Raw genomic sequence first — 27,632 nt, forward strand, 5'->3', positions numbered from 1 at the left:
GAATGTGTGTGTGTTTCATCTTCATTTGAGCTAGAAGTCAGACTTCTGCCCTCGGGTGCTCAGGGGTCTTTACCCTCAGAAGCTACTGCACCCTCCTTTCCGTGGTACCGCGGACACGACATCATCATCGAGTCTGAAAATTTTTTTAAATTACGCCTGTCTGTCTGTGAACAAGATAATCCAAGAACGCTTTCAGCTAGAAGAATAAAATTTGTTATATGGTCTTTATGCAAAGTTTGTAGATTTCCATTAAGTTTTGAGTAAAATCCAATCACAGAAGGTTTGTCCGTCTGATTGTCTGCAAACAAGTGAATAGAGTAATATCACAATACAAAGAACAAGATGAATAAAATTTTTTGCACTGTTTTAGCAAAGTCTGTCAGTCTATACATTCGCATTCATATAAATGCTATAACTCAAAAACGCAACGATTTAGATAAATGAAATTTGGTACGTTAGCATCCAATTCTATGTTAAATTTTTGCTTCGATCGGTCAATAAAGCTACGTCCAAAGTTAATATTCATTTTTCTTCACTATGCTACTAAGCATAAAACGCTCATGTGCTTCTGAAAATAAAAACCTGAGAACTTATAGTGTTCATGGCCTTGTCAGAGGATTGTTAGAGTGAGGGGGGGGGGGAATAAACAGAGCTTTTATTCGAGTATGGGGAGGTAGCATCTTTATTAGGGAGTATAATAGAAAGGGACCGATTTAGCCTAATTGGGGCCCGGGGCAAAAGCATCTTCGGGGGCCCCCTCTGCTTCACTACTTCAGTAATGAAGCAAGTTCATTAAAGAAGGAAACGTAAAGTAAACTTTCTATTCGATTTGGGGGTCCACTCTGATGCGGGGGCCCGGAGAACTGCCTTAGTCAGGCCCTGATAATAAAAAGTATATAAAAAAATTCAGGCTTTTTTTTTTCAAAATTTTTTGGCCCAACTTATTAAAATAATCAAGATTCTTCCGTATTTTCATTTTCCTTCGTGTGTACAAGGTTACGAGAATTAAATGTAGAAAACGTGTATTGCAAAATGTGAAAAAATTCGCATACATGAGCATCTTGGCTTCTATTCACGATTAGGCGCTATTAACACCTACGAAGGGAAGTATGGCGAAATACGTCAGAAACGTTTATTCCATTTCACGAAAGAATGGGTGTAAAAGAGGGTAATAAAATAATCATAAGTTACCAGTTATCTTTTTGAGGGATCACGCCCTAGCACATATTTGTTTTCCCATTGTTGTTATTATCCAATAGTGCATGTGTTTTACTCATTTAAAATCAGCTTATTTCAGATTTATGAGCCGGCCTTGAACTGCAACTTCTGTTTTTTTCACCCATTTGTCATCTTTTGCAGGTATGAGGGGTGTAAGAAAATCTTTCATCGGTTAAAAAAAATATCTGCCGAAACGGAGAGATTTTTGGAGAGCGTCCACACCCACGGAAGGTGAAAGCAAAGAGTGATTCACCCTTCATATGGGTGGGGAGGGAGTTTCCTCGGTCAAGGGGAGGGTCTCAGAGAACAAAAATGGTTCAAGAATGAATTTGACCCTAATCGACGGATGAAAGGGTGCGCGACAATGATCCTTAACATTATTCCGATTAAAGGGACTGTAGACTTTGCAATTAGCAAAAAAAAAAAAAAAAGTGAAATGTGAAATTTTTTTTAAAACATCACATCTTGAAAATATATGCAAATAAATGACTAAATATGCAATACAAAATTATAGTTAAGTAAAATTAATATTTAATGGTTTTAGAGGAGCAAATCTATTTTTTGTTCTCGAAACGATTCTTCTTCTCAAAGTGATTCTCCTTTTTCCTAAATATCTTTAAAGCGTGCTAGATGTCTTAATTTTTGTAGGAATAACAAAATTTTTAATAAAGATTCATGCCAAATATTAAATTAATGGGAATGCATTTTATGTAACAAAAGTTTTTAAATAATATCAATCAATTTCATCAATTTATTTATTTATTAAATAATATCAATTTTTAATAACATTAATTTTTTTATTTTGATATTATTTTAAAGCAAATTTAATATCAATTTGCTTTGATTAATATGATTTTTTTTTTAATCTTTGTCAGAAAAGGATAGAATTCTAATGAAAACTCAGTGTCTTCCTGTAACAATATGTCTAAAAGAATTATCTTTTAAATGGAATCGCGAAATAATACTTAGTATTGTTTCAAATGTGTTTTTATATTGTGTTTATATATATTTACAAACATTTTTCTGTATATATATATTAAAAAAATAAAATATTTTAAGCAAAAAATTAAAACTTGTAATATATTTTCAAGAGCAGTGTGTTTTGTTTTTGAAGTTTTTTTTAAAGATCTATGACGTATTTATAATCTAATATATATTTTTTAAAAAAATTACAATTTAAAGTAAATAGTTTACAAAAATAACAATTCGCTTTCACATCCTCCTAAATATAGAAGAAATCATTAAAATCAAACAAGCTACAAAGGTTAGACATATATTAACAGCAATCGTATAATTACCACTGAGACAACATTGGTATAATCATCGCTTTATGCAACTTCTTTCCAGCGATATGAAAATCACACTTAAATCAGCATCAGTTCCGTTTATGGTTTCGATGAAGCGATCAAAAAAAAAAAAAAAAAAAAAAAAAAAAAATTACTAAAACAGTTACAAAAAATCGGTGAATGCACGGGAAGAAGTCCTCCGAGCTCGATAACGAATAATGACATTTTATTCCGCAAGAAAATATCGGCCGAGCCTATATAAAACAGCACTTAAAAAAATCCACAACTCACACGCAGATAACAGACCGTTAAATAGAAAACAGTTCAGTGGAAACAACAGGCGAGTTTGTTCTGCAATCAACATTTTAAAGAGAGAATGCATTTGATTCACTCGCTTTATCCCTTTGAGTTTCGATAGATTATTTGAATAAGCCACATACCTTTCTGAAAATAACTCTGCATTTCGAGTCCTAATAGATATAATAATACTGTAATAAATACTGTATTTTCGAGAACCTCCATTTTTGTTGCCAAAGTTCGCCAGCCAAATTCGTCGCAAAGGTGTCGAGAGTCATTGGCCTAGCATCCATTCAACATTCATTAAAATATCTTCAAAATTCTCTTTCTTACTATGAGATTAATTGTACAGAGAAGCAATGATACAGATTCGCAATTAAAAAGTAACAATAGTACAATTTCTTTATTCGTTCGGGTTAAGAGAATTTAAGCCCCGTGTTTATTTTTTAATTTAGAAAAATAAAGAACCATTTAGAGGCATTTGTTCTGGAGATGTCACAGAGATAATTAAAGCGATAGGCCGTCCCATCCGAACCATCGACAAAACTGATGCTGTTTTATTTATTCTATGGCTTCCACGTCATTGAAAACAAGGCGCATACAAAGCCGGTGACAACATGGAAAGACATAAAAAGTAGCCAATGCAAATTTTGTAATGGATGTAATAATATGTTGCCGCTGTTAAATTTTTTATCTTTGTTTATCACAGAGCAGTTGAATGGAGGAATTGCATGTCGAATAAGACAGAGATCTGCAAATTACAGAGTAGTTAAATGGAAGAGTCATATGTCGAACAGAAAGAAGAATCATATCACAGTGTAATAGTGGAAGAATCGATTGCTTAATAGAATGGGTAACTGATATAAATGCAACTTCTGGAACATAGGTATATGAAGATAAATAATAATAAACTATTAATTTGGTATATCTATATCGATTTCAAAATACGATTAAGTTAATTTAAATGTAAATGAATTGATAAAAAAATAATTTTCAACGACAGATTTCCTCAGGTGCAATTTCTTTTTGACATGGCCGTAATTTTCACGGCTCTAAGAAAATTTATCATCAAGGGGCATGATTGAAAAGTAAGGTAATAGCTCAGCACTTACACTCTTCTTCTAATCATGGTTCAAAACTATAATGCCCTTTGTTGCTCCTTCTATTTGTTTTGAAAGAAATCATTAACAACAGAGTGAAAACCTTTTATCCATGATAACAGATTTTACTTGCATCTGATCCATATACATTTACAAGATTGGTAAAATTTGGTCTCAAACCTTTTGTCACCTAATCCCGATAGTAAGAATTATATATCAGATAATCCTAATTATAATCATAAGGTGTCTGATGCCTAAACATGTATTTTATTTTCTTCAATAGCACGACAATTCTCGGACAGACCCTGGCCTTTCTCAGAATTCCATTTCATGACGTTCTGGTCTTGGCTTAGGTTTCCCAATTTGTCATCTTAATAGTTTTCAAGTCTTTTTTCAGACACTCAATACGCTTAAATTTTGGTCCCCCTCATTTTTAGATACCAAAAGACTTTTTAGATAGAGATACAAGATTGAATTTATATTTTATACTAAATAGTAATTTTTACACTTCTTTATGTTTGGTAGCAACATTTTCTTTTCTTCCCCGCCAATCCTCTGGTGCTGTACAGATTGCAGATCCGAAGAAAATGTAACGGGTTGCATTTCTATGGTACGAATTAACCGTATATATTAAGTGACTAGCTTTCATAAAAAAAGCAGGGAAGCAAAAACACTACAAACATAGAGTGACATTGTTACAACATCCCTTTATAGCATGCGCGAAGCTCACATTTTATAAAAAGTACATGGACAGATTTTTAGACAAATAAAAAAAGTGCCTAACGGAAAGCAATAAAGACTATAATGGGGTAACTTTCGCAATATTAGGTTTATAAAAATACTCCACAAAATATGAGGACTTCAGAGAACTGTAATATATCCAATATGCTTGTACAGCATATTGGTTGCGAACTTCATACACCTGTCCACCTGAACGGAACAGCGGGTCTCCAGGAAAAATAAATAAATAAAATAAAAAACTATGAGCTGCTCCCCACCGTCACGCCTCGTTCTTTTCTTTTGCCGCCGTCTCTTGCTGTGACATTTATTACAAAAAGAAAAAGGTTTTAAAAAAAAGAAAAAATAACTTTATTCAGAAACAGAGAAAGTGTTTTCATTTCCATTTCGAATAACATATCCCACCCAACTCGTTAAATAAATACGAACTTGCTTCCTGCCGCCAGAGGGGGGGGGGGGCGAAAAAGGGTGGAATAAAATTTACGAATCGGCTGCAGGAGGAAGATGGGGGAGGCTTCGATGGCTTAATTGCCCAGAGGAGGAAGAAAAGATTTCAAGATGATTCTTCCAGAAGCAATGTTCAAAAATGGGTCTGAGTGTGATTGGAACATGCTATTCTGGTAATGGTGTAAATTACGAAGACCCCATAAAAACCTATGGGTAAGTTTAAGAAACGACATGGGTCTTAGTTCAATGTTCCCATTATGATTTATGAAAATGTGGTGGCGGGGTCTTCAGAGAGATAGAAGATGTAGATATTCGTAATGAATGCGAAATTTGAATTCCATACCTTGATAATTATAGCATCATATACGATTGACATCTGGAAGTTTTTCCTGTAATTCAGAAACACAGTTCATTGCACAAAACAGGCATTGCTTCTAATCTGGTCGTAAGCAAAACATTACCCGATAAATTCGGTAATTATAATGACAGATATGATTTATTTAAGGTAAATTTAGTTATATTAACATCCCGTTTTAAAGCAACAAACACTAGGGTTATTTTGGGACGGACCTTGTAATTTTAAACCGCGATCAGATGACGAGGACGACACTTGAGCTGGCACCCCCCTCCCTACACCACACCAACAGAAGGACACCTAGGCTGGCACCTCCTCCCGCTCTAAACTCCTACATCATGCCAGCGGGAGGACGTTTGGCCCGATAGATTTAGATAGATCAGGCCCCCTTACATGACGGTTCTTCGGAGGAATCAAATCTCGAACTTGAAATCCTCCGGTTCCGAAGCCGAGATCTTACTACCAGGCCACCGCGGTCCCTCAGATATGATTTATGCAGATTCTTATAGGAAGATTACCTACTGAAATTTCTTCAACGTTCATGATACCTAGAACCCAAAACCGCCTTCCGTTGAAAAGTTTATATATATGATTATAACGCTTTGTCCGTGAATAGAATAATTAGAGTAATTTCATTTGGATTTTAACTGGCTTGAAATATATTGTCAGAAATGTAAAATTTTCCGACGAGTTCGTAAATGGCCCATCTAGTTCAAAAGGGATGGAAATTTTCCTTTCGCTATAATTTTTTTGGTATTGAAGATAGAAAAATTCAGTTAGCCAAATGAGTGCCTCATTAAGACGAACAACTTTTGCATTAGTTGTTAGTTGCAACAAGTTTGTCGATAATTGCAATATCGTATAAGTTAGGGGCTGAAAAGTGATTTTCACGCCCTAATTTTAACTGTTCCTAACATCAACAATTTATGTTGCCAGATAGTAACTGAGATGTAAAGGAATCTATCTTTGCCTTCCAGCTTGCCGAGAGGATTTTTTTTATTATACATACATAATTATGTTTATCTATTATATATAACCCCCGGGGGGCACCTCGGAATGAGGGTGAGCTGCTTCCGGCATGGTGGTTGGATCTCGCCACCCTGGAAGGTACACAAATAGGTGGGGGATCTGACTTCTCCCATCGATGACGGGACGTACTTCCTTCGGGAAGGGTTGTACCGTGGCCGGTGATGACCCTTAGGACTCAACCACAGTTTCCGCCAGTGTTGCTGTTGCGGCGGTCCGGTCATTCCGTTTTATGGTTTAAATCCGTGTGCCTTCGTGGCGGGTCGGAGAATCAGATGGCTGACTTATCTATTATATACTTTTATCGAATAGCTTTCAAATAATAAGTTGAACACGCTTAACTGATGGGTAACGGAATTTTAAATAGATTTCCATATACGACTTCCAACGTAGAACTAAGGACCCATCTACCGAATAGATGCAAAATTTCAAATCGCATACATATTGCTTCAAGAGATATTTTACTTAAGATTATTGCTCTTATTTACTGCCACAATTTTTTTGCCCTTCAGAATTCTGCCAGTGAATTCTATATCGTTTTCAACCCTTTGAAATCTTTATATAAAACTCTATTAAGAAATGAAATGCAATTAAATTTTAAGCTTCCCAGCAATTTAATCGATGTCTGACAATGCCCTGTAAAACATTTTTTTTTTCATTTAACAAAAAGTCGGTTGCTTAAAATCATTGCTTATTTTGAGATATAGCCATTTTCATCGAACATTAGGAGTAAATGCAAGGACATTAGCTCCATAAAAATATCTAATTTTTCTGAAATAAGTTTTTACAAGGGATATGTTCATGTCTAATCTGATATACAAAACCGCACCAAATAAAGCTTGAAAGGGTGTATCCGAAAATTCACAGAGACATGTCACTTATCTATGTCCAAATTGCACTCAAGGTAAAAGAGGGGGAAAAAAATACTCACATAGTCCCTGACTGTCTTGAGCATTCCTGCCGTGGGACTCAGATGATGGGCCTCAAAATGCTCCTGTCCAATGTCCCTGCACCTAAGCAAGGCCTGCTCTGTCAGCTGCCGCCGCACTGATGAAAAAGGCGTGTACAGGCCTCCCAGGTAGCTCTCCACAAGCAGGCCCACGCCCGAAGCCTTCTGTAAAGAACAGACATGACGGTTGTTACATAACAATCAGATAACCAAATAACTTCATTCATCATGCATTCAAAAAAAAAAAAAAAAAAAATGAAATTCTGATATAAGCAATAACTTTGAATAGAAAGTAATAAATTAAGAGTCAAAGGATTTGATAGTAAAATCTACAAGCAGTTATCTATAGACAATTGTAGAGTTTGCCTTAGAATGAAATTGAAAATGTTCTGTATACGTTTTACACACTACCAAGATGTTCTGGCAAATTCTTCTACAAGTTATTGATTTGGTTTTTTTTTTTTAATAAAAGTGTCTGATGCAAACAAAAAAAAAAAAATCTGGTATTTTATAATTAATCCTTCCACTTGGTATTTTTAGAGATTAATTTTCACATGAATTAATTTAATTTTACCATTCTGTTAATTAGGGGTAGCGCATCTTCCATGATCTAGGCGTCCCGGGTTCGAATCCCGGTTCGGGTAGGGTTGTTCTTCATCTGTGTTCTATCTGTGAGGTGTGTGAATGTGCCCCCCTGTAAAAAGGGGTTGTGCAAGCGAATGTGTGTGTTTCATCTTCATATGAGCTAGAAGTCAGACTTCTGCCCTCGGGTGCTGAGGGGTCTTTACCCTCAAAAGTTACTGCACCCTCTTTCCGTGGTAACGCGGACACGACATCATCATCATCATCATTCTGTTAATTTTAAATATGAAATCATTAAAAATTTCGCGATAATTTTATTTTTATCTTTTGTGCACGGGACTTTATCTTCACTCGGATACCATAACAGTTTAACCGTTTTTTTTTTCTGTATAGTGCAAAACACATTACCTACTCGGTATTACTATCAAACTGCCCACTACACGATTCTAATACAGCATTTACAATATCATAAAACGATTTTAATGTTTATGAAATTTCCTTCTTAATTTGTTTTATTACCAATTTGCTAGGCCCGATTTTGACACAGCATAAAAGGAATTAGTCATGATACAGGAGGTTGAATGTAACAGATACTGTTACTTAAAAACGCACAGCGCCATTAAAATTTTTATGAATCAAGCCTTTTATAGAAATAATGGTCATTAAATAAGGATCCGGCATCCTCATCTTTTTCCTGAAAGTCATTTGTACTGCCTAGAAACAAGTGTTAGTGTTGTATGGTAGAAATACAATTCCTTATATTTCGGAACTTTAAAATGGATTTAAAATTTTTAAAAATAATTAATAATATTAGTGTTTTTTTAAAAGCCAGAGTGGAACAACACATAAAACGCTTAAAACATTTTTATAAGTAATAATTAGTGGCAATGATAAGATTTTAAAATCCAGTGCGTCAAGAAAAAGAATAGCTATGAATAAATCAAAATTATACCAAAAAATTTGAACGAAATATTTGAGGATACGATACATTTTTAAGAAGTTCTCAAAACAATATTTGCAGCATTTCTACTTAGAAGTTTAAAGTATATTCATAAAATGTGGATCTAAAATGGGAATAATAACAATACCATAATTTAGTTTGGTTTAGTTATATTAACGTCCCGTTTTAAAGCAACACTAGGTTTATTTTGGGACGGACCTCGTAATTTTGAACCGCGATCAGATGACGAGGACGACACTTGAGCTGGCACCCCCTCCCTACACCACACCAACAGAAGGACGTTTGGCCCTGACGGATTTATCGTGCAACTGATCCCCTTACACGGCGGTTCTTTGATGGAATGGGGTCTCGAATCTGAAGCCCTAAGGCTCACAAGCCGAGACCTTACCACCAGGCCACCACGGCCCTTACCATAATTTATGAATACAGTTCAACACTAGTATTATGGAATTAAATCAGTGGTAAGGCTAAAGAGTTTTTGCCGTTACTATTTAATAGATTTTTCTCATGCCAAATTTGTTCAGTAACTCACGATGAAAATATTTTTTAAAAAATCTTTGTTTTTAGATTAATTTTGCTCTACACTTTTTGACGTAGATAATATACTTATACAATTTCAAAGTCTAAGTTAAAGAAAAAATATCGAATCTTTTTAGAATACTTATACACAAAGATTTATACTGCATATTATAACTTAAAAGAGAGTAGCTTGTAATAATAATGGTCTCAAAATTGGCTGAGAAATTGCACTGAATTCTTCCAGATTCTTTAACATTTAATGGCATAACATGTTTTCGTTTATTGCCTTCACTTTCTCTAATTAATGTTGCATTTTCTTAAAACATGTACGCGAAAGTGAATGAACTTCATAACATTCATTTCAAAATAATATAAAAGTTGTAACCGCTCTCAAGTTAAAAAGCCATGGTTATCTTGCTTTCAAATATATATTCCGAAGTTTTCTGAAATTATTTTCCAATTTAAAATAACCGCTGATGGATCCAATAAGTATTCTCATTTGGTTTCCCCTATGTTTTCTTCTTTTATCTTCAAACATGTTAACTTATTTTCAATTTAATGCTCGCGAAATTTTTGTCTCAAAAGTGGTCGTAAATGAAATAAGTTCAAAAAGTCTTGTTCTCTTACTAACAATTAAAGAGAATAACTGTGTCTTTTGATGATATATATATTTTGGGAAGTCATGGGATTTGAGCTCTTTAGGAAGGTTCATCTACACAATAAACAGAATAAGTGTAAGGCTATTAAAATAATACAACTCTAATATATATCACAATTCTTTGCTTAACCCTCCAGCTGCTTATCCCGCAATTTCAGAGGGTTGGCAATCAGTCCATTCCTGCGTTTTTCGCAGTTTAGAGTATTTATTTTTACGATAACAGATTTTCATAATATCATATTATTATCATGTAACACATAGTATTAGTTCACTTTGATTGAAAAATATTTAAACTTATTTGCAGACATCGCATCTAAATGGAGATTTTTAAAAATTACGCAGCCAGAGGGTTAAAAATACGTATTTGAAGAAATCATGAACATCAAAATTATGTGAATATTTAATGGAAAAGCAGCCAATATCCACGGCCAACCAACTGGTCGCTAAAGCCGGTTACTAAATTAAAATTTTGTTCTTAACCCTTATCTGCAGTGTCCCAGTGTAACTTGTACATCGAATTTTCACATTTATAATCTAAAATAAAGTCATTAACATACGTTATAATTCAAATAAAAAATGACCAATTTAAGTGTTCAGTGGACAGTTGATTCAAATAATTACAAATTTACATAACAAAAAAAAAATCACATCTAGTTAGATAGAGTAAATAACACAAATAAGGAATTGAATTGCATTACCAACTTATATGTCTAAATTCACTAACACTTCTACCTTTTCAAACGTGTAGGAGTTTAAAGATAAAAACCAGTTAAAACACACTTTAATAATTTTTAAGTGAAATTTAGTCAGTAAAAGTTTCAGCACACTTATCTCGTGACATGACTAATAACCTTTTTATTCAGACACAATGACTTTATCACGCGAGAATCAGGAATATAAATTACCAGACCAGCTCTTTTTGATCATTATTAGTAGTCGCTGAGGTTTCGCAATCGTTTAGTTACAACAAGATCCAAGCAATTTTAACAGCCCGATTTATTTTTTATTCAGTCAGTATGAGGTGATAAAATGCCACTCGTATTTTAGCATGAGTTATCTCTTTAAACAAAAAAAATATACCAAGAACCTGTTTCAGGTCAAGAACATGTTTGGGGAACGAGACATGATAAATTCTCGAGAAAAATAAAAGTACGATGGTGGTTTCGGTGATGAGACCTGAACACTTGCAATTATTTAGACAGACGGAGAACTTCATTAAAAATGACAGTTAAAAAAAAACACACCACGTTATTAGGGAGTTGACTGACGCAAAATTTGTCCTTTGATAATACCCAGCAACTTTTTAAAAACTTATTTTTTTTTAAAAAAAACAAACAGTAGTGCTTTTTTACTTTCACATATAGGAATTATAAAAAGAGAAAGCCGGCGTCCTGGCCTAGATGTAGCGCGTCTTCCCCGGAACCTAGGCGTCCCGGGTTCGAGTCCTGGTTCGGGCATGGTCGTGTTCTGTCTGTGAGGTGTGTGAAAGAGCCCCACCCCCCTGTGAAAAGTGGTTGTGCAGACGAGTGTGCGAGTGCCATCGTATGAGATAGAGTCAGACTTCTGACCTCGGGTCCTCAGCGGTCTTTACCCTCAGAAGCTACTGCCTCCCTCTTTCTTTGATCTCTTACTTGGCTTGAATTAGAGTTCAATCCAAAGGGGGATAAGCATAAAAACAGAAACTGTTATAATAGTCAAAAAATTTCAACCAAAGATTTTGAGAAATTTCTACGTTTCAAACATTTCTGAGACCGAAAAACAAATTTTTACCCTTATGCCTCTCTGTCTGTGAATACGATAACCCAAAGACTCTTCCAGCTAGACAGATGAATTTTGGTATAGATCTTAACGCAAATTTTGTAGATATCTGCTAAATTCCGAACGAAATCCGTTCACACTGCTCATCCCATTACAAGTGAACACGATGACTACAAAACAATAAGAGCTACACTGATAAAATTTGGTTCACAGAGGATTCTTATTAAATCCGAACCAAATCAGACAAAGTATTAACCGTTTAACCGGTCAGTACTTTCACATGCATGTAAACGCAATGACTTAAATCAATGAAATTTGGCATGCGATTTTATGCCTATAGTTGTAGTTCTATGCTAAAATTTGGTTTTAATCGGAAAAGTTGGAGGCAATATCGTCAAAAATACATATTCGATTTTCTGGCACTTGTGTATTAATCGCATCCCAAAGATAAATCACCAAAATTTGCAAACTAGCTTCATGCTAAAGATAGCTATTGTTTGCAAATGGCATGTATTTAATACACAAATACCGTTTATTTTTCTATACTACGAAGCACACTACTCTCCTGTTAGAAAATAAAGAATCACTTGTTGCATTCACGACTCGGTCCAAGGTCTATAATTTTATGGGGGGGGGAATGACACCTTTATTAAACGAGATACGGGAAAATTTCGGGAAGACTACATGAGCAGGTGTTTTAATAAAGACAAAGAAATGTCGTTTTAATATCACTATCTTTTATATCACAAGTATGCGCTACCACAAAAGCTTGAAATTAAAGAAGGTGGGTGTTCTGATGTGAATGTCGACACATGCTAAATCGATAGATGAAAGGCAGAACATTTGGATATTTTCTTATACATTATTATCATCGTCGGTTTATGTTAAAAAGCGCAGATAAGCACTGGTGAGAGGTGAAATAAGATTCCGAGAAGACACAGCCAGAGGAGCAAACATAACAGTTTAAGTTGTTGCAATAAATACTGTACAACAACAATCAAATGATATTTTTTAATTTAATAATTGGATTTTTTTCCTAATTTAGAATGCATTGTTCTTTTTAGGTATAATAGTTTATTTACATGTTCTGTTATTTAAGAATTATCTTATTTTGATGCACACTGAAATATGTCACAATAATAAAGTATGACTTAAAAAGTTGCAGTTTTGTCTTAATCAAAAAAAAAAAAAAAAAAAAATTCAGAATTCACCATTAGTGAATGCATATCGACACTTGTCGGCGTAGGTAAGAAATAATGATATTTAGAAGACACTTCGGACTATGAGAATGTTAAGATTCATCGGAGAATATCGATATTTGTCCTCACAGTAACATGCACAATATATAATCACTAAATTAACTTCGGTTAACTTAATATGCGTTGCCCTCAAATTAAAATTCTGATCCTGTATTAATAATACAGAAAAACACTTCTTTGATCAACATATAAATAATACTTAAAAAAATAATAAAGGTTTTCTCAGGAGAATTCAATATAGAAGAACCATTCATATTTTCATCTAATATTTCAATAATAAAAAGTTTCTTCAATAATATTTAAAGTTTTCTACTATGAATGCATGAAGATCTCAAAAAATAATAAAAGCATACACATTTTACTTTTTAGAACTATTTACCTGCGATCTCCAAGGGAAGAGAGCATCACAGAGAAATTATAACCCACACAATAGAAAACAGTAATATGGAAAAATTAGAGATATACAAGTTTTCGATGCAAAATACGAAAATATAAAAAAAAATATATAAAAGAAGACTTTTTACAACATTTTTATGCAATTATCTATGCTTTTTAATATAATTTGTTTACAATTATCGAGATATGTATTATTTAAAACTAAGAAGTCGTAGTAAAACTATAAGGTGAAAGGCTAATGTTGATTTTCCTAATTTAGTATAAACTCACAGTAAACAAATTTACGAATTGGTTAATCATTGCTCACTAGGTCAAAAAAAGGCTGACATTCCTTAGCAAAAAAAGGGAAAAATGAACCGATGATAAACGATTTAGTATATTGCGTTGTTCCATTTTTCTGGAACAAATATTTATAATAACATCCTGTCATGAATTCGGGTATCGATAATTGATCAAATCGGACACACTCGCTTTTCTTAAACTTAATTGCTCTAATTTTTTTTAAAATCTAATAATTTGTCAATCACATTCTTTAATTTCGATATCAGTTCGCAGTAGCTCCATTAATCTCGGCAACTAGTTACCTTCTGAATGTTTTCTTTCGAACTCGACTAGGTTTATTTTTTCTTGAGGAGTGTTTCCGCAAACGAATCGCTGTAAACTTTGTCGCGTCAACCGTTCAACAGGTATCACGATACTGGATTCGAGTAAGAGAGCCATTAATGCATGCATGCATGCACATGAGCACCTGCCCGCGTGGCATCACGCGGAACAAAAGAACGAATTATTAATTGACACGTTCAGCGGCTCCGTGACTGCGCATCCACCTGTTGCAAGGACTGAACTCTGGCCTCGCCGTTCGAAGAAATTCGGTTAACTGGTATAAGCAGACGGGAGAATATGCTGTATTGTTGAGTTTATGCTAAGATGAAAAGCGACCTTTCGATATGAAGATTAGATAGAGTGTTAAGTATAAAATTACTCTGAAAACATGTTTGGGAAAAAAAAAAATCAAACACTTTCAAGATATCGGGGGACAAATATCGAATGACTTCATTGTTAAATTTATTGCCATTAATACTGTTTACAGATCATGTTATTGTTATTGCTTATCCCCTCCCCCCATGGATTGAACACCAATTCAAATTAAGAGAAGAGATCGGCGAAAGAGGGGTGCAGTAGCTTCTGAGGGTAAAGACCCCTGAGCACCCGAGGGCAGAAGTCTGACTTCTAGCTCATATGACGATGGCACTCACTCATTCGCTAGCACAATCCCTTTTTACAGGGGGGCACATTCACACACCTCACAGAGAGAACACAGGGTAAAGAACAACCATGTCCGAACCAGGACTCGAACCCGGGATTCCCAGATCACGGGGAAGACGCGCTGTGTCTAAGCCAGGACACCAGCAAAATAAAATAAAATTTAAAAAAAAAAAATTCTGAAGAGGTTATATGTACTTTCAAAATAAGACAAAATTTAAGAAATCAATATCTTTTTTATTTTTATTTTCATAAAATAAGTCAATTTTGTAAATATAAATCTCGTATTTAAAAATAAAAATACATTGCTTTGTTTTGATCAAGTTATATATTTAAAGAAATCTTCAGCATTTGATCAAATTATATTTTTAAAGAAATCTTCAGCATTTTCTAATTGTCAAAGGAAAGCTAATTACATTAAATTAATGTATTTCATTATAATGTAATACTAAAATAAAAAATAGTAACATTTTGAAATTCACCACTATTTGCTGCCTACAGCACATGAAATGCCTAAACAAAATCATACGCTAGCAAGAGTTGTAACAGACAGCATTGGATGTTTTTCACGTGAAGGAATATACAGTGTTAGAAGTTTTCAATCAATTTTTCAGCATTGTTGTTAATTTTGGCGATATCTTTCACATATATCCTTAAATATTTGGGAAATCGAGCTTCATTCAAAATGTTTTATTATTATTATTATTTTGTAAAATTGTGTATTTTTGGAAGAAAATATTTAGATACCAATCACGTACTGATTACATATGAATATTTTTCAATCTCACCTACATACGAACTGGTCATTTAAATTTAAAAAAAAAATCATGAATGCACTTAGTTTAACTTGTGACTGGAATTGGTTAATACAATAATTGCATTGTTGATACTGGATGTGAGTCGAATGTATTCATGTTCGAATAATATCATATAGCGCCATTTCACAAAGTTTTGAGGTTACCATCTCCTATGGCAACAATGTAAGTACCACAAAAATTTACGGGATAGCGCTATGACATTGTCAGCATGACAGGAGATAGAAAAAGGTTCTAATAGTTAGTTATAAAAATATTTTTTTTCTGTAAATTCGCGGTTTTTCAAGAAAGACACCTGTATAGATAAATTTCAAAAGCAAAACCTTATCTAAATATAAAATTTGATCCAAATCGTAAGAGACATCTCCGAGATACACGAAATAAATTTATTTATATATATATGTAACATTATTTTTGGTATCAACAGAAGGCAGGTTTGAAGACATAGACGAGATGTTGTATTTTTAATTTCATTTTAATATCCATTCCGGGAAAGCAATTTATTTACAAGCAGACGCAGCACGACACAAAAGCAGAAGTAAGAAAAAAGGCAAAAAAGGGCCGAAACAAATGATCACTAGTCTCATATAACATGGGATTTCCGACCACGCGCCAATTCAATACATGTGTTGACGTTTGACACCTTGCAAGGGCACCGAAGGGATCACTTTCATTTGATACGTAGTATCGATGGCGCATTATTTTTACAAAGGAATTAATTAAACCGGAAGTGGAATCGGATCACGAAATAAGAGAATATTTTTTAGAATGAAGTTACTATGGGCTAAATTAAGATAAAATCTTGGAAATTAATTAAATTGAAATTAGAATTAAAATATCATTACATACATACATACATACATATTATATTATATATATATATATATATATATATATATATATATATATATATATATATATATATATATACACGCACACTAGATATAGCCACATGTCTAATATTTCGGGATTTGCAGATATCAAGTATATCAGAATATATATTACATATCTGTAAATCTAGGTATATCTGCAAGAAAATGCATAGACATAAATAACTGAATTGAGAAGGGTGTTACAGAAATGGGTATCTTTCCATTATGGTAAGTAGGAGAGATAAGTAGTTAAATGACTTCCTTAATCTATCGCTTAGTACATTGATATTTAATGAATTTCTTCCAAGTATCACCTACGCCAAATGGGCTAGGCCCGTTTCTACGGTAGCAGACGTGAGCAGACTCATTGTCGATGATAGTTCTTATGAACCGACAGTAAATCTCAGTTTACCATCTGACATCTCATCCTTAAAAATAGAAATACCTATCAATGTGATCTGAATTTAGAGTTCGGAAATTCTCATCTTCAGAGGAAGCCGACTGTGAAAGTTTAACCTCAGTTAGAGGGTGCGACTCGCTACTAGCAACAGTTTTTCCAAATGGATTTATTGCCGCAGTCTTTACGGAGAGGAAGCCTTGTGTACATAAGCGGGGTTAATGTTCTACTCAACAGGAGCCATCCATACTCATGTAAGAGCTCACATAAACACACATGAGGGAGGGGTAATAAAGTGAATGGAAAACTTCCTCTGGGAGTTGGCCCGTCAAAGGTCACAGATCCAGTTAATATTCGAAGTGCTCTCAAGATCTCTCTTCTTAAAACAGAAAAAATGCTGGGCGAGAGGGTGCTGCCCCCCTCTTGGGAATTAATCAGCCCGAAATAGCAGCATTTAAGCACTCCAAAACGAGGACGCTGATTTACGATTTTTGTTTTTTCCTTTTTGGAGATGGATTTTACGACCCGAGAACATGAGAAAGAAAAATCGCGACACGAGAAAGAGCAGGAAGGATTAGGCTATCAGGGGGAAGATCTAGTAGGAGAGGAAGATTGAGATCTTCTCTTTATTTGAAGACTGTCAACTAAATGCAATAATTAGAGACGACTGCCGTGAATCATTGCTGGTAGCTCATTGATATATCAACACTAGAACTACCAAGACCGTCATTTTGACGGTTTTCAGATTTCATGCTTAACAATTTTGATATAATTCATGCATTGTTCTAGAACTCCATAACGACTTTTAATGAAATATAAGAACAATTACATATTCCTATTCAATTTCCACTCGGCCATTTTAACTTCTAATCAGTATAACCTATACCTATTTATACCAAGACCCGTCAAAGTGACGGCTTTAGAAATTTCAAAGTTTATAATATTCTGTGGATCATCTATGCTATGATGGATATCGATACGTATTTACATTCATTTATACATCGCTTTAGGATATTTCCTGAAAAAAACTGAATTACATTTTTTATATGAAATTATATTGATTGATCCAAAGTATTCGATAGGCGTTATAATGGAATCTATTTTATTCCGATTATGATTCAATTTAGAACTAAAAGTTCTACTTGGATATCTTATAAATGCAAATACAAACTGTTTTTCTTGTTTTTTTTATTAATAATTAATGTATTATTATATTAAATGTTGTTTCTGTGAAATTATATTCTTTTATTTACTTAAACAGAGTCAAAAGTTACAATGAAAGCTATGAAGATTCAAAACCCCGTCAATTTGACGGGTGTGGTAAAATTAGGAATATATTTAACATCGGTAATTCTAGTGTTAAAAGTTATTCACAATAAAAAGAAGGAGAACATTTTTTGAAGAAATATATCAAGTACTCAGTAACTTTTACAAAGAAAGAATATCTTCCTATGTATTATTCTATGTATCTATTATTCTATGTATTAAAATAACATAGAACAACATAGAATCTATTATTCTATGTATTAAAATAACATAGAACAACATAGAATCTATTATTCTATGTATTAAAATAACATAGAACAACATAGAATCTATTATTCTATGTATTAAAATAACATAGAACAACATAGAATCTATTATTCTATGTATTAAAATAACATAGAACAACATAGAATCTATTATTCTATGTATTAAAATAACATAGAACAACATAGAATCTATTATTCTATGTATTAAAATAACATAGAACAATAGAGGTAGACAATAATTTGGTGGTCTTGGCTTCAAAACTAGATGATCGTGAGTTTAAAATCCAATTGCATTTATCATCTGCCATGTGTATGGATCTGGTGAAAGTTAAATCTGATATCAAGGTGAACTGTTCTCCAGTTAGTGTGGAGTAGAAGTTTGGTGAGAGTTGATCCCAGCTCAGATACTATTCTCATTAACTGGTTTCGTTTCAAAATAACAAGGCTAGAGTGAAAATAATTCTCGCCCAGTTTTTAAAATGGCAACATTAGTAAAATCCATTTTATTTTATCCACTAGCCTATAGGAATCCCCTTTTTTGGATTACTACAATTCCAAATGGGGAGAAAATATATACAAGAATATATACATGAAACATTATCAATTCAAACGTACTGTATGCAACTCTCATAGTTATTATTCGGCAAATTAGCAATTTAATCTTTTTAAAAGTGGGATTTTCAAACTAACGATCATGTTACCACAATTCTATCTATTTGTCATACTTTTTGCTATATTTCATCTCTAATGAATACACAAACGGTAAAAATTGTGGGAACCTCTACGTTCGGCGATTTTGTCAATTTAAATTATTAATGAGGTCTTCTTTAACTTAATTAATGGGATTTGAGTTTGTGATATTTAAAAACAAGTTATAAAAATATCATGGATTTGATATTATGTACCTTAAATGGCCTCTCAGAAGGTTCAAAGAATTTCCTAACCTTCTATTATATTTAAGAATGGATTTGTTGCAAAAAATTAAATAAAATTTTAATTAATTAGAGTGACTTTTTAATTTTTGAAAAAAATATTAAATATATTTGTTATATTACTTATATTTCAGTTGAAGTGAGTTCCTGGAACTATAGAAACTACGTCAACTCCCCATATCACAAAATAATTCATATTTTTAAGAACATACAAAATGAAAAACTGTTTGCGATGACTATTAAATTTTTAGTAAACGCGCATATGAAAACATCTGCAACAATAATTAGATAATTATGATTTTATATTATATTATTTTACTGACGGATGATATTATGAAACATATTATTAATAATATGTTGGGAGGGAATGTAATCAAAGGAATTCATCAATAGGAGACATCAAATAATAAATATAAAAAAACAAAGGTTTTTTAAAGCTTACATTTTTATCAGCGCATTAAAAAAATATCATTTTTAAACCATTATTTTCACGTTTTAGTTTTTAATTTATAATATATTATTAAAATATTAATGGAGTCATGAAAGTGATAGTTTCTTAAGTTCATTACCAGATGGCACCACTCATACATAATAAAAATTTCAATCCAATTCATTTACTTAATTATAATTCTGAACATATTAAAATGAACTGTCATAGTAGCATATAATTTCATAATATAAAATCTAACATATCTAGAAGAGAGTGAAAAATATAGTACGGAATTCTAGCTGAGAAAACATACAGAAAATGAAGTTTGATAAAAGTGTATAAGAAAAATATCACAAAAATTATGCAATATTTTTCACTTGTCGCATTTCTAACACAAGAGTTCAGCATAAGATAGCGATGATTACTGATAGCAACAGTTAACTTAATAATCTTGCCTAGAAAGGTCCCCAGCCCATTTTAAATCACCTAGAGAAACATAACTAACATTAACTATTTCGCTTTTCATCTCCATCAGCCAAGTCTAATAATTTAACCTCATTCTTTTGCTTCTGCGATAATTCAGTTTTCTATATCATTTTCTGTACGAGGCCAGGTTAATATCTCTGACCGATGAACAATTGAAATGACACAATCCCTGTGGTTGACCCCCTAATGGGAGAGAGCACGGAACACAATAGCAAGCAAACGGTTTGTGAAAAACTGATACTAACTTTTTTTTTTTTTTTTTTTCCTTTTCTTTTTTTGCCAGGGTTATTTGCAAACAAAGTGATCCCCTCAAAGATTGAACTTTCAAACGTTCTTGCGAAACACCCATCTCAAGCCGGTTGCTGAATAAACTGAGAAAGACACTCTAATTTTGATGTAATCTAATTCTTATTATGTTTATGACCGGCTAGAATGATATTTATTCAATTCGATATGATATGGCTTTCGGTGCAAATCTCTGTTGTACCGAGTGGTCGAGTTTTTGGTCAACTAAATGGGGTCTGAGGGATTGTTCAAGTCGAATGTTAAATTGCTTTCCATAAAAATTTATGATTCGATTCTTTCATGATTTATAATAATGGCGTTTTATTGTTTAATATCTCAGAATTATTTTTGACCCTTTCCTTTACAATAAAACGGAACCGTTGAAATCATAATATCATGGAAAGTAGTTTAAAATTTGGAACAATTTCAACAAACAAAATATTTCAAATATGTAAAGCAATTGAATCATATAAATCAAGGACTGTAATGCAAAAAATATTTTTATTTTAAAACAAATATGAATATATTAATACATAAAGAAAGTCCTGCCAACCATTCCCGACTATCAGTTGGAATCGACCTATTAATTTGCTCGTTTCTGTTCAAATTTGGGCCATATAATCTAAGAATTATCAACAAAATCTAAGATCTGTCAACATAATTCTAAATATTTGTTGTCTATATATATTCTAGACAATTTAAAATTTTCTTTAATGCTCTGGGGAATCATTTTAGAATATTCATTAACTGTATAATTGTTGAATCTCAAAAGTTTTGAGCACAATTCCAATTCTTATGATGTTACGAGTTGCTTCGAGCTAGTGAATTTACTTTATTGCTAAACTGTGTTCAAAGATCTTTTGCATCTTCATAACAATATGAATAACATAACTCTCAACAAAAATATAAATAAGAAAAATCAAGCAGTAAATTTATTCTTTTTTTCCATATTTTCTTCTCAGCTTAGTTTAGTTATTTTAACGTCCTGTTTTTTAAAGCAACACTATGGTTATTTTGGCACGGACCTCGTAATTTTGAACCTCGGACAGATGACGAAGACGACACCTGAGCTGGCACCCCTCTCTCCACACCACACCAGCGGGAGGACGTATGGTCTAACGGATTTAACGTGCAACAGACCCCCTTACACGACGGTTCTTCGGTGGAATCGGGTCTCGAACCTGAAACCCTACGGCTCACAAGCCGAGACCTTACCACCAGGAAACCGCGGCCTATTTTCTTCTCAGAGAATCACTGGTAGAGTGTACTAACGTAATTTTTATTATTTTATACGATTTTTACGTATGCAGGTAAGCGTTTAATAAAAATAATAATAAAAATTAACTCATAGCCACATGCCCTAATTTTTTGTCAATATTAAACTCAATATAATAAATCGAATATAATGAACCAAGTATACTGGATATCGATTTTTATAATTTTTCGAAAATTTTCATTGAAGTCCATTGAGCCGTCCACTTCACACTGCCCTCAATTTCAAGAAATATCACAATAAAAATATAGCAGAACCACTAGCCTCAGCAATTGGGCCGATTTCGACAATTAATTTCTCTAATAAGGAAATGCATTTGATCTATTAAATTGTTTATTGTGCAAATTTAATTTAAAATATATTTTCAATTATTGTAATAAGATATAGTGCATAAATATTAGCAGACATGATTAAATTAATACTATATAAACATGGTGAGCAAAGAGAACGCAGTGGCGAATTTATGAACACAGGACGTACATACTAAGAGACTCCTCTTTTAATAATTTTGTCCAAAGACTAATGACCAATTTGGTTTCATATTTCATTTTATTTTTAAATATATATTAATAATTTACTTAAGTCCTTCAGAAAATGGCCATTTAATATTTTTATAATGGCATGTCAGAAAATGATCATTAAAAACTTTTATTTAGGAATATGCATAATTTTTTTTATATATTAACCCTTTGCGCTCGGGAAAGTAATTTGATGCATATTAATTCGCTCGCATATTAATTAAGGACTTGTTCATTGCTCGAAAAATAAATATTTATATAATTGTTTTAATTTTGTAGCAATTCTTTGTCCCCTTGAGCAAAGAGCGTCCCCATGTAGCGTTTTACAAAAGACAAGCAGTTGTACCGCAGACCTGCATCCTGAAGTCGACTTTTTCCCTATGCGCAACCCTTGCGCTAACGTCGAATGCTTTCGGCTGGTAACCGTGGAATCCCTCTACCATTCTGTTCTTTAACCTAATATTATATGTGTGTCTATAGTAATAAGTGTTTGTAAATTTTGTAGTGTAGCTGTGTTTGTAGATTAAAAATAGTATATTTAAAACCGGGCAGTTCATTAAAAAACCACAACGCACCCACTATAATTTATATTTTCCCGCATTATTTTTCACATCTTCTTGCCCTTTTTTAGGTATTTTTAACAATTAAAATTAAAATGTAATGAAGATGTAACAAAATATAATAAAATCGTCACCATAATTTTATAATTAATAGAATATGTAATTTTTTTAGAAATCTACTAATTTAGCAATTAGGCTATTAACATCTTTTTAACAAACCTGATTGTGATACTTATTAGTCGAGAAACCCTAGAAACGTCTGCCTACTTGAAAACACGCCACTAGGAAAGTAACAGAATTTGAAAGTTATTTAAAACTGTATATTATTTTTAAATTGTAAAACCCTTTTTTTAAAAAATAAAATGTAAGTGGGATATATATAAAACATTCGGAGACATCATAAATGTTGGAAAAGAGATCCAAAATGAAAACGAAAACTATCCATTTCACTTTTTGGTCCAATAAAACTTTCATAGTCCGTGAGAATGATAATCCCGGATGTCGGATCACAATGGATGATTACCGGAAATCCTCGCGTGCGCAACCTAATGACGGAAGAGTACATGTTTATTTTTTTTTTCTGGCAAAATTGGCTTTAGGAGTTCATAAATGGCGATTCTATCAATGAAATGATCTGATGGACATTTCCAGAAGTATTTTCACCTTGTCAGGCGATACAAGTCAACCGAAACAATTTAATAAAATATTATAATATTTTTTTATCCGAGATTTTTATTCAAAGAAATAAAAAATTTATCCATACAATATATAAAAATATAAATAAAAAAATTGTTGCTAATTTCTTTTTTTTTTTTAAATCACTTAACATATACAAAAAGATAAATAAAAAACAAATAGCAGATGTTTAACTGTCTGACAATGATTTTTTTTTCATATTATATACATAATGTAAAACAGATTTCATCTTATAAACTTATGACTGCCGATTTATTTTTTATAATCATATTTAAATGCAATGTTTATAAACAAGTTAAATATATTTAAATGAAGCGAGCTTTTATTATAAGCAACTCGATAATTGTATGAAACTATCAACCAAAAAAAACAGTCGTTATGAAATTAAATTAAAAGTAAATATTTCCTTAATCAAAAGTAATAAAACATACATTATATTTAGAAAGCACTAATGCGGCTACATCTACAACACAAATGAACTTATGCAAATTAGAATTAAACTTAACTAAATCAGAAATAAATATTAAGTTTAAATGTAAAAATGGAACAAAAAAAAAATGAAATGATGAATTCGGCCTGAAGACTTTTTCAAGGGTCATCCTTAAAAGGGTCCTCAGGCAGAGATTCAAACCAGGGATATTTTACTGTGAGGAGTCTGATATTCGTTAAAATATAGTCCCCTCGTTAGTATGATATAATTCATTTTTGGCACAGTAAAAAAAAAAAAAAAAAAAAAATGCATATTAACCTGCGAAAATTGCGAGATGCATTAGAAAATAAACTGACGTCCATTCAGCGAAATCTTGGCATAAGCAGGGTCAAAATCCCCCAGCCACAACTTTTTACAGATTTCGGTAATTTTTATTTCTTGTAAAATTACATTCTGATCGCATTGTATTAATGGCCGTCTGTTATAAACTGCTCCCACTTTCCCAAATAAATCATAAAATAAAACCGCATCCATTGGACCCATTTCGCCAACTAATCAGATCTCAATGGTTTCAAATTATTTTGTTAAATGTCTTAAAAATATCTTATGAAAACAGATACGAGCTGACTTCTGTTAAAAACAAATATAAATTATTTAAATATAATGATGTCAAATATAGATAGTGCAGTCAGTTCGACGATAAATGTTTTTCATCAACATATGCAAAATAATAATAATAATAATAAAAGAATAATGATATTTAAAATTATCAGTAATTTTTTCAAATAAGATTCGAGTGACTTGTACCTAAACCTTTTACTCTAAATTTCACAAACTCATCCCAGGTAATTCATCTAATTCGAAACTTACTGTTTTCAGTACATATCTTAAAAACCGTAAACAAATGATAAAGAGTCTTCAATGTCATTTTTAACTGGTTAAGAATTCCAAGGTCGGATTTTGAATATTCGAAGTGTTATCAAGACAAACCTACAACAACCAAAGGATTCAAATTATCCGAAACCGGTTCCATATTTAGATAAACAGGCGTTAATAATCATTTTTACATGGGACGGAAATGATAATTAAATAGAAGATATTGGTCATTCCCTGCTCCATTCAAATCTTAAAAAAGGGATCGTGACACGGAACAGACTGGGCATCTTCCGAGATATTAACAAAAAAACATGAATAATTTAAACAGCAATATGTGAAATGACTCTCGTAGGAAGCACATAATTTTTCTTTCAGAACTTTCGAAGATGTTAAGGTCAACTGCCGCAAAAAAAACAATCCCAGTGCTATTGAAATGTGGATAACTACTCCACATAATGGGCGCATATAAAAATAAAACAATCTGCACAAAGGGAAAATGGTCCTGCGGGTCAAAGCAGTGTCAGGTGGAAGGTATGCGCGATGTATTGAAAGAGATCGACACCAATAAGGCTTTTCCCAAGACCTAGTTACCCTTTGTCGTCTCCTCCTCTTGACATTACCACTTGTTCCCCATATTTTCGTTCCCCAGAAACTATTTTTCCCAAAGCTTCTCTGGTGCGGACCTGTGTCTTTCGTTACCGCGCCAATAATCCCGCGCATTCCTGAGATTAAGGTGTGTTCAGAGTTGATAAAACTCCCAACTGTGCTTGAACTTTCCTATGCAGAGCTCTTGACATAATTTTGTTTGATTTAAAAATACAGCAGATCTCGTTAGAGAAGTTTTATTGCACTGTTAATTGCTTCAAGAAATTTAGGGCGATTAAAATAGTTTTAGTGCAATGGATCTCGCATTATTAAAATTATTTAGAACATAAGCAATATTCTTGCTGTTTTAAATTCTAATGGAAAAGATTTAGATTAACATTAAAGATTAGACTAACATTAACAAGAAAAGATTAACATTTTCGGTGTTAGGCTTGTGTAACAATGTTTAAGCATAATTACTAAGTTTCCAACTTTTAGTAGAATTGGTTGATACCAGATTTTACTCCATCAGATTGATACTGATAGTCAATTTTATCTTATATTTTTGTATATGATATCTTTGCGCCTAATACATATAGTAATTCATCCCCCCTCCATCAGTATAAAACCGGGTACTTTAGGGTATAGATTCCCGTACTTGCACCGAGATTGGTAACTGAGTGACGAATGTGATTTCAAATTGGGATTTCTCTTTTTCGGAAGAAGTATTGATGAAGATAAGCTGGGGGTTTTGGTTTTGGCAGTGACTGACGGATGAGTGAGAAGAGAAAAGGAAAGGCTTGACTGATATTGGTAGTGTAGGAAAAAATGTGAATTCTTGAATAATATGTGCACGTTTCATATAAGTTAAAGTGAAATTATTGTAGATGTATTATATATGGTTAAAAAAATCCCACATATGCTCATAACATCGCCGTGGCAAGATGGCGAATTAAGCTATATCAACTGGTAATGGCTGAGTTCAAAAACTATTACTGAATATCTGATAAATAATGGGCAGATTTTCGACGCCATAATAACCAAAATTCGAGTTTTTGTGTATTTTTTTTCTCAAATACCCATTCCAATTCAACTACTTAAATGATTTTAAAGTTGAAACAGACCACAAGAAGGAAGATCCTTGGTAAAATGTAGCTTGACAATTGTGATAAAAATAATTTTAAAGGGTCCATAATGGTTTTATTTATTTTACGATTTTGAGTAAAATTTTGAAAGTTGGTCTTGACTTTCAATATAACACGATTGCAACTTAGTTTTACTGATTTAAAATTTTATTTTTCCTTTCCTAAAACCTATGAGAAAAAAATGTAGAATATATATTTAAAGTTTCACAATTTTCAAGGCGAAATAAAAATTATACAATAAAATAGCGACTTCTCTGGTCAGTTTTTCCTGGGAGAGGAGCGGCGGGAAAGGAAAAGACATTAATGAATAAAAATGGTTGAACTCTTTCATTAAAGAATAAGCAAAATTTGAAATACATAGAAAGAATGAACTGGTCATCCTGTATCACAAAATCGATTATGTTTTTAGAGTAATTTGTTACAAACTAAAATTATGCCTATTGTCCATGAGATTTTGATCAAAATGGGTCATCGTCACTGAATCGACACACTAAAGTTATAGAAACTTTAATCTGTCAATGTTTCTGGACTTACAACAATAAAAAAGTGCATTTGAAAGTGGTCCAGGGTCAAAATATCATTATAATAACATCCTACAGCTCCTCTGATGCATTCTGAATTCGAGAAAGTTTGCCACCTGTCAATCAAAGAGGTTATCAATCACCAAATCACTTTAGAACCCATCACAAATAGTTCTGATTGTGAAGTCACAAAAATAAATGACGGTTACAAAATGAAACGGTGAGTCATGAAGGTCTTGGCTATCTGAAAATCGAATGATCTCTGGATCCAATCTTAGATTGTGACAAACTGCATGGGCGATTCAATCAGAAGTCGAAGTGTTGTTCAAGAAGAGGCGGGTAGCCTTGCAACGTTCCATTTCGAATCTTGAAAGGGGAAGTCCTCGAACCGAAGATGCTCGATGGCAGATCATTGTCTAGACACGCTCCACGCGAAGTCTTTTAATGACGGGCGAAAATGAGAAACA

At 32.8% G+C, this 27,632-nt stretch overlaps 1 protein-coding gene across 1 annotated transcript in view; it reads right to left on the reverse strand.

The window, feature by feature from the left end:
- The window catches only part of LOC129971586 (guanine nucleotide exchange factor DBS-like), a 209,037-nt gene that overhangs the window by 104,920 nt on the left and 76,485 nt on the right, over positions 1-27,632 (reverse strand). Inside the window, exon 3 of the mRNA XM_056085487.1 lies at positions 7,399-7,581. Within this exon, the coding sequence (XP_055941462.1) occupies positions 7,399-7,581 (183 nt within the window). The remainder of the gene's footprint in view (positions 1-7,398; positions 7,582-27,632) is intronic.

The sequence above is a fragment of the Argiope bruennichi genome, chromosome 6 (genome assembly GCF_947563725.1).
Source record: "Argiope bruennichi chromosome 6, qqArgBrue1.1, whole genome shotgun sequence".
Classification (NCBI taxonomy): domain Eukaryota; kingdom Metazoa; phylum Arthropoda; class Arachnida; order Araneae; family Araneidae; genus Argiope; species Argiope bruennichi.